The following is a 14,273-nucleotide window of genomic DNA, read 5'->3' on the forward strand; positions in this document are numbered from 1 at the left end:
ATACCACATTTAAACACCACATAGCTCACTGGTATTTGCGCGGCGAAACCAAACACTACTAGTTGAGCTATACACCGCACTACACACGTCACAAACACAGTCGGTGACGTGTAATACACGTAAAGTCGGTGACCGGGAATGCACATATTATTTGTAGCGTCCGGCCCAAACAACCATTATAATGTAAGATCTAATAAGTCATGAAAATATTCATGTATTAAAAAAAATTTAAGTATGAGGAAGAAAACCAAGGGATATTAAAAATCATTAGTTGCAGGTGGTACAAAAAGTAATAAAAATTCATTTTTTAAGAGCTAATAAAGTTATTTATTAATATTCAACTGCATGCTACAATAAAATAAAATAACTATTTAATATTATTAATTGAATATCGTATAATGCATAAATGACTGCAAATTATTGTAGATCATGTGGATTTATAAAAATCAACATCACACTGAAATAAAAATAAAAAAAATAAGATTAATAACAAGACCAACAGAATTAAATCAAATGCACGCAAATATATTGACTATAGTTAATTAAATATAAGAAACTATAAAACACATACATTGTTGTCGCAGCAAGATTAAGAGTTAGATTTGAGTTCTTTGAGAATATCGAAGGTTAATTCTCTGATTTCTTTAGCGCTCAGTTCAATGTTGAAGTCTTGTTCAAGTGCTTGCTTGATATCGGTACCCATCAGCGAGTCCATACCCAATTCGGTCAGTGTGGACGTACCCAAAACATTCTTGGGATCTTTGATACCTGTAATCGATTATTCATAGTCCAGCAGTCAGTAATGTTAAAGCGTGTGGTAAACGAATTTGTTTCTACTTACCCAAGACTTTAGCAACAGCGTCAATGGGCCCAGCTGATTCAGCTTCGATACTGGTTGCTTGCTTCTCCACGATAACCGCGCTCGAGAGAACGGCATGCGGTTGATTCATATAATTGTCAACGACGTTCAAACATGACGCAATCCTTTGAGGTACTGTACCACTGACCACTACATCGTTATCATCGAAGACGTCCAACAATGGGCCTACATCTCCAATGGCTCCCCATTCGACAACAGTCTGAAATTTTAAAATCGTTCAAAATCCATCGTGACCAAAATAAGTACACTAGGCGACTTCGCCGAATAAGAAATGAATGACATTTACCGATGGGTATCCAGCAGCTTGTCGAGCTTCGGATATTCTAGTTAAAGCCGAATCGGTGTAACCATAGTTGGCGTTAAAAGCGGTACCGTGACCGGAAGCATTCGACGACCAGATGAAGAAGTGTTCGAGTTGTGGACATAGTTTTCTAGAAGCTATGTCAAGGTTTATGGTAGAATTAGCTTTCTGGTTGAATATCGTTTGGAAATCAGAAGCAGACAACTCTGAAGCTGTGGTTGTGTGTGATACAGCTTCTAAATGGAATATTCCTGCAACCGGGCCTAATTTGTTTGCTTCAACCAGCAATTTTTCAGCTTCTGCGGGCTTAGCTGAATCGTAGTCGACAATGACTACCTGGACGTTCTTTTCACTCCATCTCCTTATGAAGAGTGATTGGAAACCGGAAGAGACTCCTGTGCTAGAAACCAAAACTAACTTTCTTGCACCTCTGGTCACCAAGAAGTTGGCCATTTGTAAACCAAAATCGTTCAAACCACCTAAACAATTGTTATTCAATGACAAATGATTAAAAAAAAACCACAAGAATCAATAAGTTTAAAAATTGTATAAGTAGACAAATTACACGCACCGATCACAGCATATGTTTTCTCTGGATCGACAAACGTTTTTGGTACAGCCAAAACTTTTTTCTGTGCTGGGACAACAACTTTTTTCGATTCCTCATCTCGAACTTTGAGTACGATTTTGCCGTAATAGTTGAAACTTACAGTCACACTACGTAAATGAAACAAAATATTAGCCAGATAAGTCAAAACGATAAAAATCACATTAATTACTTAAAAGCTTCCTGTAAATTCTGTTCACTAGAGTAAACTGTTGTTGGCAATGGTTGTACGGCTCCGGTCTTGATTCCATTAGCAATAAGTTCGTGGAGTTCTTGTTTTTCGGTGAGAGAATATTTACCGTGGAACAAAGATTTCAAGTTCATTTTGACAATGGTGATGTTCCTTAGATTTCCAGTAATACCTGATAAGATTTAACGCCATGTAGATGTAATTTCTTTAACAGTTTTTAGCAAATTAACACGTACCGATGGATTCAATAGCTAGTTTTTGTTTTTCGAATTCTAAAACACGTCCGCTTTCTGCCACCGTGCGAATGAATGTTTGTAATTTGAAAGGTGTAGATTCCATTGTGTTGAATATTAAATTCACACCTTTGCCATTGGTCTTTTCTAGAATTTCTTGCTCTGCGAATTTACTGTTGACAATGTTCTCCTTGGGAATCTATGAAACAATATTTATGGTGAAAATTATTAAAGTATATGAGTGATGTGAATTTATAATCTACCTTAGGATAGTTCTGTTGTATATATTTTCTTTGAGAGTCATTTTCTACCGAAACGTATACTGTTACGTTGCTATTCTGTAGAATGTTAAGAGCTGCTAAGACTGTATAATTTGTTCCGGAGCTGAGGAGTACCGATTCATTGGCTTGAATTTTTCCGCGTACAAATAGTCCATAGTAGGCCTGAAATAGAACAAATAATTCGCTTCATAATGAGGCACGCAGTTACTGTTGTTTATAAGAACGTATGTTTCAAAACATGATTTAGTATAAAAATAGATAATAATAGTAAATTAATATCTGATCTTGCGCGTTGATTATAATTTAATAGAAAATAATGAAAAATATTAGTAGTATTCAACGATAGCTTACTAGGACGTAAGCGACGGAAACCGTAGATGCTTGTTCAAGAGTCCATTTGTCGGGCACTTCCCATAAAGTCGCATTTTCAGCTAACACGTGAGTAGCAAGAGCGCTGCCTGACACCAAACCAAATACTCTTTGACCTTTAGCGTTGCGGCCGGCGAACTCTCTGCCCAAATAGGCACCTTGGTCAGCAGTATCAGCGTTGAAGAACGGAAGCCACGAGCCATCAGCGAACAGCACGTCCATGTGGTTTATTGGAGCGTAGTACACGGTGCAAAGCTCACGGCCCGAGTAGTCCTGGGGTCTAAGGAGATAAAGTAAAAACACGTATGTAAATATTGCCTAGTCATTCATTTTTTTTTTTTTTTGTTCGTTCATATTTACTTATAGTACTGCAAACGACCTTCAATCCAGCTTAATGTTGACAAGTCACCGGCTTTCTTAGGAGCAATGTACGCATATTCTTTTGGTACAGCTACATTAGAAGACTGATCATCTAACAGGAAATGGCGGTTGCTACCCCAGACACCATTGCGGTACACATTTATCACTAAATCTTTTTTCAGTTGCTTTTGGTAAAACTCAGACGACAGAGAAAACGTGGGTGCTTTCGGGTCTTCGATCAACAAACATCTGCATGAATGTAAGGTTAATTAATAATGTAGGTGTTAACAACACAAATATTGATGTACAACATTACAGAAGTCTATTATTTGTTTACGTTACCTTAATGCGTTTCCGTTTTGTTCTAAACGGACACAGTTCACCAAACCTAAAATTCCTGAATACTCGACACCTTGGCTAACTAAAAGCACTTGTTTATTATCCTGTTCAGACTGCTGGAGTGCTGATTTAAGCGTTTCGATCCAAGAAAAGTCTTTGCCAGTGCAATTTACCACGATTGGCGAGGACAAGTTCACATTCTACGGTTAGTCACACATAATAGTATATTCTATTCTTATTAAATCGGTTTTAATAAAAGTGATACTGTTACTGACCTTTCGGAGGAGAACAAATGTTTTGTTGTCTTGTGATTGTAAGTTGGCAACTAGTTCTAATCCAGTCGAGTTCAGTTGTTTTTCGGTTGGTTTTTTGCTTTCAACAAACAACAAACAACCACCAACCTTTACACTGTCGATTGCATTTTTAACCAAAATAGCATTGTTCAATTGGTCAACAGCAATCACCAGATGACAATTCGAATCAATTGCTTCAGGTTTGAACACATCTTTCTCTGTAACTCGAACACCAAGTTCATCAAGTTGCTCTGTTATTTGTGCTGGCGTGTTGGTGAATACAGTAACTTCCGCCTGTGCAAATACGATAATTTTAAGAAAATTATTAAGTTCTTTTTTTTTTTTTTTAATTTTTACTAACACTTGGTATAGGTTCAGTATTCATCACATCAAGAACAGATTTGGCGTATAGTGATTCCAATTTTCTTCCTGTTCCGATCTCGGCAATCTTCAATTTGAAAGCGCCACCGCTGTTTTCTAAGGCTAATTGAACACATGTGTCTAAGGCATATGCCGTTGGCTGAAAACGAATCCCAATATAAGCTATAGTTAAAAAAATTATATTACTGTTATAATGTAGTTTACCTTCTCAGAAACGTAAGGTTGGAAAGTGTAGAACTCTAAATTGGGATCTTTTTGCCCTTGGTTTCTAATGGGAACTTGTTCTAATTTTAACCCTCGTACTTCAACGCTACCGGCCTTGATGACATCAACATACTTGTAATAAGCAGCCGGGATAACTATATATATAAATAAAATAATTTTAAATTCATTGATTATAAATTAATTTAAAAAGTTATTACCAAACGATGACTTTTCGGCTTCCTTTTGGTGCTTCGAAGGATCAATGACTACTTTTTTAATAAATTTGGGAACGAACAGATTATAGTTATCTAATTGGAACAATGGGATCTGGAATAGATTTTCCAAAAACGTAAACCAATTTCCATCAAAAGACACCTGGGCATTATATCCTAGAACAATGAAATTGTATATTAAATCATATCTCTAAGCGTATAATCTTATAAATTTTTATATTTTAGTATAAATTATGTATTTTAATATTTGATTGCTTATTTTTAAACAGTCATAATTTTTTATTTTATCACAATTCTGTATTATAAATTAGTTGTTACCTATATTATCAATCAATTTGATGCCTCTATACGGCTCTTTGTAATCGTATCCTTTCAAACGTAGTTCCTTATAAATATCAGCCGATTTCAATGGTAAAAATTTGCCAGATTTCGTTTTAGATGGGAACAAATTCAATAACTCTTTTTCTACAGTATTTGATGCTCTAATTTGCCCTGAAGCTACAATCTCATTAGATTCTTTAAGTTCAAATTCTCCTGATGCCAACACACTTAAAACAAATTTAAGTTCACCTAAATGAAAATTAATTAGATAGTGACATTGTTTTGTTTATTTATCGAAATTATCATTTATTGTTTATATTTACCTTCCTTTGGAATAATTGTTTTTCTTATAAATTCTACATTATCGAAGACAATCGTAAGTGTTTGTGGCTCTCGTTGTAATAAATTAGCGAAACCCTTCCACGCCAGAGCCTATTAATAAAATATGTTGATTAACTTGACATAAAGTAAAAATAAGTGTTTGTGTAAAAACTTACCAAATAACTAGCATAAGGTAAAATATTTAAATCATCGATTTTAGTAGATTTTAAAAAGCTGTACTCATTTGAATTAATATCGACTTTTAACGTAGCTTTACCAGATTTGGAAGCAATCTGTAATATAAACGACAAAATAATTTATGTAAAGAAAATAATTAGGGTTTAATTTCAATTTAAGTTATAATATTTATAAAAATTACAGGGCCAGTGAAGCAAACAACGTCCCATTTTTTAGTGTGGTCCCATTGGACTAATGATTGAATCATTGGAGTACGTGCAGACACGGGGAATTTCACTGGAGGATGAAGGTGTTCAATTTGAGGCTGAAGGCCAAGGTTGAATAAGCTACATAAACATGTGTTAATATATTAAAATATGGTCATAATTTTCTAAAAATTTTTTGATTTACTTACTCTCCAACGCTTAGTAATAATTGTTTATACGAATCGTTAGCATCTTTAATTAGATTTACATGAACGGCATCAGTACTTAGATTATTTGAAAAGTAATTATCAGTTTGTGACTGAGCGAGTATTTGAATGAAAATTGCATCGACTGGACATTTCACTAAGGAATCCTGACAATAAAATAAAATAAAAACAATTTGATTTAAGATTTATGAACTTTAAAAAGCATAGTTTATTGCATATTGTATAGTTAATTGTTTATACCTTAAGTGTCAATTGGGTGGCTAGACTATCAACAAAATATGATAAGGATAGTGATTGACTTCCTAAAGATTGCGAAGCACTTAACCAACGGGCAGAGAATGCCTTTGGTTTGGTAATAATCTGTGGCCGAACACAACAGTAAAGATAATTAATTATTTAGAAATGAGTTATGTATTTAATAATGTTTGACATAAAAATGATCAAGTTGATTATTATGAACTCACGGACTGTAAAGCAGACTGAATATGTTTGGATACTTTTGATACGTCTTGAGAAGACAATACAGGTTCTAGACGTAAATGAAAACATTATAAGTAAATGTAAGTGTTTGAAAGCAATTAAAGATTTATAAATATATTTACTATTTTGAGAAGGAATAATTTTTGCTTCAGCTAATGCGTTTCCAATAGCATAGGCTGATAATACGGCTTCTTCTGCACTCAAAACACCTTCTGCGTAAGCTGCAGCTAGTTCGCCAAATGATTCTCCTATGATGTAGGATGGTGATATTTTCAAATGTGCAAGTACGTTCAAAAGAGCGATCTGAAATAATGTAATATCAAATATTTGAAAATAGTTCAGATCTTAAAATATATGATCGCATTAATTAATATTAAACCCATACTTGAATGACTGTTGAAGCTACAACCGATAGAGAAGGATCCTGTAATGTTACGGCGTCTGAAGTTTTCAATACAGAGTATAGATTAAATCCTTTCTTTTGTAATACACTCGCACTCTCTTCGATAGACTCGTTGAATATGTGTAATTTTTGCAATTGGTTTCCAACATCAGCCCAGTTGGTTTCCGCTCCCGGTAAAACAAACACAACCGGTTTCTTTTGGCCGTCGAATTCCTAACACACGGTAATTATTTAGTTAACGACTATTTATAACTTTTTCGCTGGGTTTTGTTATTCTTACTGCAAATTGTTGTGTCTTATCGTACATTCCATTGAATAATATATACCCCCTGTACTTGTGGCCCACTATTTGATCGCTGTGGACTCCGTACAATAAAGCGTAAAATTCTTTGTCTCTGGGCATTTGGTCAATCTAAAATAAATACAACAACCATCGATATAGTTTAGAAATTCTTCGAGCATTAGAAAAACAGTACTCTATGTAACATGTATTTGATAGCGCTTTCATTTCTGGCCGACACAGCGACTAATCTGGGCAATTCTTCTTCGAGCTTTGTTATCTGCTTCTTTTGCTTTGTGTATGACTTCATTAAACAATGTCCGTTAGCGCCTCCTACTCCGAAAGAGTTTACCGCCACTATACCACCATTCCATGGCACAACGTTTTCAACGACCTACAATAATATGTAAATATTAAATGGGTCAAGCGATTAAGCAAGGTTGTCACTAACGTGTAATCTTCCATCCACCAAGGCCGGAATATCTGGGTTTGGTATATTGTAATGTAAATTAGGAGGCAAGAGTCTACATTCCATAGCGACAAGGACCTTAATTACAGCACATATTGCTGAAGCTGGTTCTCCGTGTCCCATGTTAGATTTAAGTGCACCAATTGGAAGCGGAGTTGTTCTTCCATCACAAAATACATCAACAATTGCACCGACTTCTTGACGATCACCCACCTGAAAGTAGTCACAAGATTAATACAATTTAAATACGTATTATTCAATTATGTCGCGAATAATGGACGCTTACGATTTTTAAACATTACTTGGTCGTTACTCTGTTTTAAGAGTATATTATAATCCGTTATGTATAAAAATATCATATCAGTAACGTTGTGTTTATCACAAATAAACGAGTAATCATAATAAAAGTTTATTTGTCTGAACTTACTTTTGTAGCAGATCCATGAGCTTCCATATAAGCCATATGAGTAGCATTTACACCGACTTCATTTTGAACTTGTCGGAACAGAGAAATTTGCATCTCCCGCGATGGAAAGGTGATGCCCTCATCTTTGTAACCGTCAGCGTTGCTGCCAGTGTTCAATATACTGGCGTAAATGCGTTTGGCATTTTTCGCTTTTTGTAACAGCACGGCAACAGCTCCTTCTGATCTTACGTATCCGTCACCTATTAGAACGATTATAAACGCTTAATCAATACCACTTATTATACTTATTAGTCGCACGTAGCCATAATCTTTAATTTTGTTAACTTTCGGAACACTAGAGCGCATAAAAGTTGTATTTATTTAGAGGTCTTTCGGTATACCTTCGGCATCGAACGAACGGCACTTTCCACCTGGTGACAACATATTCAAATGTTGGAACATGAGAGATACTACTGGGTTCATTACAAGGTCGACACCGCACACGATAGCGTTTTCACAAACGCCGTCTTGGATAAGCTTAAAACCTTGGTGGAGAGCAATCAGACTGGTAGAAGATGCCGTGTCTATGGAATAACTCGGACCTGGAAATCGATAAATCTTCGTTAAAATCATCGAAAAGCCGTTAAATGAAATATAGGTAGTTTACCCTTCAAATCGAAAAAGTTTGACACGCGGTTTGCGCTCATTGTTCTCGAAGTACCCAAATATTCGTACCCATTGACTTTCTCGGGGTCTTTAGACCACCAATCACAAGTTTCACTTGATGACAAAGCCACTATGACTCCAGTACGGGTTCCCTTCAGTGCCATTGGATGAAGTCCTGAATACAATATCAAAACCATCGAAAATTATGTTTATGTATTATAATTAAAGAGCGGATTTAATTGATATTGCAACTTTTTATTGATACCCAGTAAATCAAATCTGAACAAATATGTATACGAATCAGATTAATTACAGTCTTTCTATTTAATTTAATAATGCAATTTTTTGCAATTTTCAACAATTTTGCAATAAAATATATAAATTACTATTTCTAAAGTGATTTTACAAAAAAAAAATATAACTACGACATAAATTTTTACATGTAGTTAAATGTAGTTAAAGATTTTTAAAATCATATTTATCTGAGTTATCCACAAAACTTACAAGTTTAGAAGAATCAAATAATCAATTACTTAATAGTTTAAACATATTTAGTATAAATACTAAATAGATAAATAAATACTAATCAAATACTAACTAAATAAAAATATTTAGTATAAATATTTCTATAAATATTCCCGGTCCCAATGGAAAAATAGTTAAAAATAAATCTAAACATGTCTTAGAAAAAATGAGGGATATAAACCAATTAAAACTTACTCTGAGATTATGACAGGAAATCAATATATTTGATATGATTTTACTATGTAATTTTAATGTATTTCATTGCAATTTTAATATATTTATACTGCAATTTTGTTACATTTTCATTGCAATTTTGGCATCTTTTTTGTGCAATTTTAAGATATTTTTAATGCAATTATATCCGGTCTTGAATTATAATATATAAATTACCTATGCCATACTGAGTATGGGACAGAAAAAACAAGTCGGTAACATTCCTATGATAGGCAACCAAACATTCATCATGACTAAAAATACAATATTTTATGTATTGTAGTAGATATCACGTACGATAATTGCTTATTGTGAAATATTTGTCGACTAGATCTTTCTACCCCATGCCTTACATTTTTTTTTAAATTTATAACTATTTGCCTGGTTAGATTTTTTGCATATTTCATCGTTTGTGTTGTAATAAGAATTATAGTAAGTGATGCGAACAAATATTTTTTTCAAACGAAATATTTTTTTTTTTTTTTTACAACCAGTATATATGTGTATAAGTTGTTTAGTTAGAAAATTGCATAATTATAAAATGTAGATAAATATAAAGAGAGTTACAAGTGAAAAGAAGAAGTCACCCATTGTTGGGTCTCCATTACGAGAAGCTATACATTGATTTATATTGCATTGGCAAAAAAAATAATATCAAGAATATATAATTTTAATTAATAAACTAATCAATTATATGTACAACGTCTAACCTATACACTAATTCAATATAGAAAAATCATAATTTCTAGATGACGGATAAGAAATATGGAGCATCAATATCAAATTTCAAAGATGTCAAGTAACATTAGCGACTGCCGTATTAAAAATTTGGAAGTGTTTTTTTTTATATTGTTTTTATTTCAAATAATGAACTCTAATTGTAAAAATATTGAACTTATTATCAATTTGTCAATTGAAAATGTCAGTTGTTATAAATTATCTTTATATATTAATTACTATACAAGTTTTCTTACATAATAAGAATCATCAAAGAATTTTGAATTATTTTGTAATTATTATGATAATCTTTAAATTTAGCGGCATTAAAAAAATGTTACATTATTTTCATTAAAAAAAATTGTATTTTTTTGCAAAATGATGATGTAAATTAGAAATCATTGGTTTCTTGATTAAAAATCGATAGCTGTGTATCAATATCTAAGTATATATATGTATATAAGTATAATACATATATATATATATATATAAAGTGTAAATATTTCAGCGTTATATTTGTATGTTATTTGTCATATTTTCCTGTTTCACTCTGTATGTAATTTATACAGTATTACACTGTATTACATGCCATCGGTTATTATGAAATATTATTCCTGATCTCATGAACATCATTACCAACTATTTCTATTGTACACGTATATATAGAGTTTGGCAGTATGATAAACAGAAGTAAATATTTTATATCGTAACGCTTGAAAAAATGTACAGTTTCATTTTAATGTGAATAAAATTAAACATTTTTATGATAATTAATAATAGTAGTTTACATTACCAGCATCGATGATTGTTTCAAAAACAACTTCCAGCAACATTCTCTGCTGTGGGTCAGAACGTTCAGCCAAAACGGGGGGGTAACCGAAAAATTCTGCGTCAAACTGAGTGATGTCTTTCATTTTACCGGTTCTCATAATGGCGCCATACAGACCTAGAAAACACGCACAAAAATTATTGGATTTTCCGATTATATTAGAATTAAAAAAGAAACTGTCTTAGTTTTTATCTTTCCTTCGAACAGTACACGGGCGTAGTTATTTGACATTAATGAAAATAAATTATTATTTTTAGTTTAACGAAAAAACAGTACAAATAAACGATGACAATCGCGTTAAGAATAATATTTTTAATGAAAACCTATACAAATCAGTAACATAGTTGAGTTTATCTGTTGAAGGTTTTTCGAAAAAAATAATCCAACACAGACACATATTAGCTTGAAAAAAAATCTACCGCTGCGATCAATTCTTTTTTACCCAGTCGAACCACAAAAAAACAAACAAAAAAAAAACACAGAGCTCCGGAACAGAATAACTCTAAACGAAGTTTCCCGTTGTTTAAAAATGTTAGTGTCACGCAATATTCTACGCGGAACGCGGGACAACTGATGGCGAACGAGTAAAAAGCTTCAACAAGGCTTCAAACCGAACGCGTTCGAAAACCCAAGGACCCGCTGGGCACTTTCTATCAGTCTACGGGTTATAATTATGCGATCGGAATCGGAATCGAACGCGAACGATCGTACGACGTTGATGTCGGTTCGAATCGCGAGAGTGAGTAAGAGCGACCATTTACCGTCGGGCCATCTCGTCGGGTTCGCGTTGACCATGTCCTCGCCGGCGTACAGTTTCGTCCTGAGCTCGTCGATGGAATCGCACTCGGGCATCCTGCCGGAGAATCCGGTGACCACGATGTCCTCGGGCTGGAAGCCGAACTCGTCGGACAGCACGTCCGGCTTGACGGCGGGTTCGTTGGCGTTGGGCGCCATCTCGCAAATCGGATTTTTGTCGGACTGGTGTGACACGACGCGACAAGGTATCTGTCTAGTTAGCGTTCGTTCTGCGCGGGGTGTTCGGTCGACGCGTTTACGTGGATAGAACGGTGACGGCGAACTTTCGACAGCGGACGTACAGGGAATGCAAAACCCACGGTCCGCAGTGCCGTTTAAATAGACCCACGAAAACCGTGCGTTACAAAACCGTGCGCTTTTTTTTTTCTTTTCTTTTATCTTTTTCGCCCGGTTAAATGTTTTCGACCGTTTGTTTTTTCATCGCCTTACGTAAAAATTAATTATGTGCGCGACGACGTAACCGTCAGATAACCCGCGCCAAACGGAAAACGTAATCATATTTATCATACTTTTTTCATATTCGCCCCGTCGTCTATCAGCGCTGTGACTTTTAGGTAACACAAAGGTCGTAGTCGTCCCAAGCTGTTCATGTTATTGTATTTTATTTATTTTTTTTCCCCGCGTTAGGTAAGCGAGCTACCCGATCAGCGTTCTTTTTTCGTGGTCGACAATCGCCAACAGTTGAATAACACCGTGACATTTTTACCATTACGTAGTGACAAAAATCTAGTAATGAAAAAAATTCGAATTTAGCGTGGTTTGAAACTCTGGGTTTTTGAAATACGTATTTCATTTCTAAAATTCTAATTTTGCTCTTAATCCAAACATTGAATTTTTAACCATTGTATTAGGATTTTCATTTCTTACAATAAAATCATAAAAACTACACGATTTTTTTCAAAATTAAATACAATTAATATGTTTACGATTAAAAAAACCGGTTACAACTAGAATTTTTTTCATCTAACACAATCAACAAAATAAAATCGTTGTGGTGTTAAACTCTTACAAAACGTAATTTAAAACTGATAGATTTTTAGATTTTATAATTCAAAAAATCAGATTTTTAACATTATATAGGTAACAACGGGAAAATAACTTTAGTTTACCAACAGCAAAAACATTGAATATGAATTCATTAATGTTATCACTTCCGTAGTGCACTTGTAAAATACGACAATAGTAGTTTCATAAAATTATTAGATTCGTTTGAGGTAAATATATTGATACCTGTTAACCATATCTTATTTCATGGTAACTATAGGAATAATCGTTTTTCGTAACGGAATTGTTAGTTGTAACCACGATAAAGTGTTGGTAGGTTTTATAGGGATTATCACCACCGCTGTCGTTTAAGATTTCAATAGTATAAAGTTGGATATGATTTTTAATCACATTTGTCTTCAACAGGGTATAAAAGGTTCAGGTATTCTTTTAGACTATTTGGCAATCAAAATCATTACATGATTCATTGAAATTCTAGTTTAAATAATATTAAAATAGGGGAGATTTTAATCCAAAATTAATATGTTATGTCCATAGGACTAAAATAAAGCCTTTTATAGGAACAAAAGAAAATATCGTGCTTAGATATATTATTATGTTGTGAAGTACGATAATGGGATAAAAACCATTTTACTAACGCATCATTTTTAGGATAAAAACGATTAATTTTAATTTTGAAGAACAGATAAAACTTAAAAATCTGAATTGTTAGGTATCAAGTCTATATAAAACGGGATAAAACTTAACCAGGATATAATATTCAAATGATCAACCCACACATGTGATTCTTATTTTGCTTTACTCTGTCATAGACCTATAAAATACGTTTTTGTTACCTATGTTCATATTATACATTAGTTTATTATAATTTATTTTTATTTTAATTTTATTAGAAATAAACAATCTATGCTATAGCACTATATTTCACTATAGTGAAATACTATAAGTAAATATGATGACAAAATATACAGGTGAGACATGAGTTATGTGAGGAGGAAGTCGTCCATTTATGTAACCCAACGCGATATTATTTTGTTGCAGATTTATTTGAGTAAGTCTCTATATCATTCATTATAATAATACACTTAATTTTTTTAGGTTGCCTAACCTGTGCGTTAATCGTTATTGGTTTACGCTGTGTCCTCTAAGGTGAACTAGATTAGCCAATGGTAAAAGGACAAAATTATGGATGGTCTTCAGTTTGAAGTTTGAAATTCAGTTTTAAAAAACTGATTAATTCAAATTGTAATATTTTATAGTTCACATTTATACATTTTCCAATTATCTTTAGGGCATTTGATGACATAGTTTCTTTAATTTCTAGAAAAGATAAAGGTTGTAAATATTGTATATCAATATTTAATGTGCCATTTTTGGAAAATATTTCATTTAAACTCGTTTAAACTCATTAATATGTTCAGCTATAAGTTTGTCCAAACTTTGAGCTGAAGTTAAAGTTTCATGTAATTGTGTTTTTCTAGGTTATCTTTTACGTTTGGAAAATTCATTTTTAACAATAATATGTTCAAGTAAATTTAGGT

General features: G+C 33.3%; 1 protein-coding gene across 1 annotated transcript; it reads right to left on the reverse strand.

Annotated features, from left to right (window-relative positions):
* Positions 1-316: 316 nt before the first annotated feature.
* On the reverse strand, positions 317-12,027 carry LOC112689490 (fatty acid synthase-like). The gene is made up of 32 exons (XM_025563228.1): positions 11,673-12,027; positions 10,876-11,028; positions 8,629-8,802; positions 8,363-8,563; positions 7,983-8,221; positions 7,538-7,768; positions 7,283-7,480; positions 7,087-7,218; positions 6,789-7,019; positions 6,526-6,706; positions 6,388-6,452; positions 6,164-6,283; positions 5,906-6,069; positions 5,693-5,837; positions 5,490-5,606; positions 5,316-5,424; positions 4,990-5,241; positions 4,657-4,827; positions 4,439-4,593; positions 4,215-4,373; positions 3,836-4,147; positions 3,564-3,760; positions 3,222-3,470; positions 2,844-3,141; positions 2,475-2,654; positions 2,215-2,410; positions 1,961-2,150; positions 1,753-1,898; positions 1,167-1,660; positions 842-1,079; positions 572-768; positions 317-457 (listed from the first exon to the last, which is right to left on the reverse strand). Exons 1-31 carry the CDS (start codon positions 11,863-11,865, stop codon positions 590-592), a joined length of 6,069 nt encoding a protein of 2,022 aa, XP_025419013.1. The 5' UTR covers positions 11,866-12,027; the 3' UTR covers positions 317-457; positions 572-589.
* Between the last annotated feature and the right edge of the window lie 2,246 nt (positions 12,028-14,273).

The sequence above is a fragment of the Sipha flava genome, unplaced genomic scaffold (assembly GCF_003268045.1).
Source record: "Sipha flava isolate LNK unplaced genomic scaffold, YSA_version1 44_pilon_pilon, whole genome shotgun sequence".
Lineage (NCBI taxonomy): Eukaryota > Metazoa > Arthropoda > Insecta > Hemiptera > Aphididae > Sipha > Sipha flava.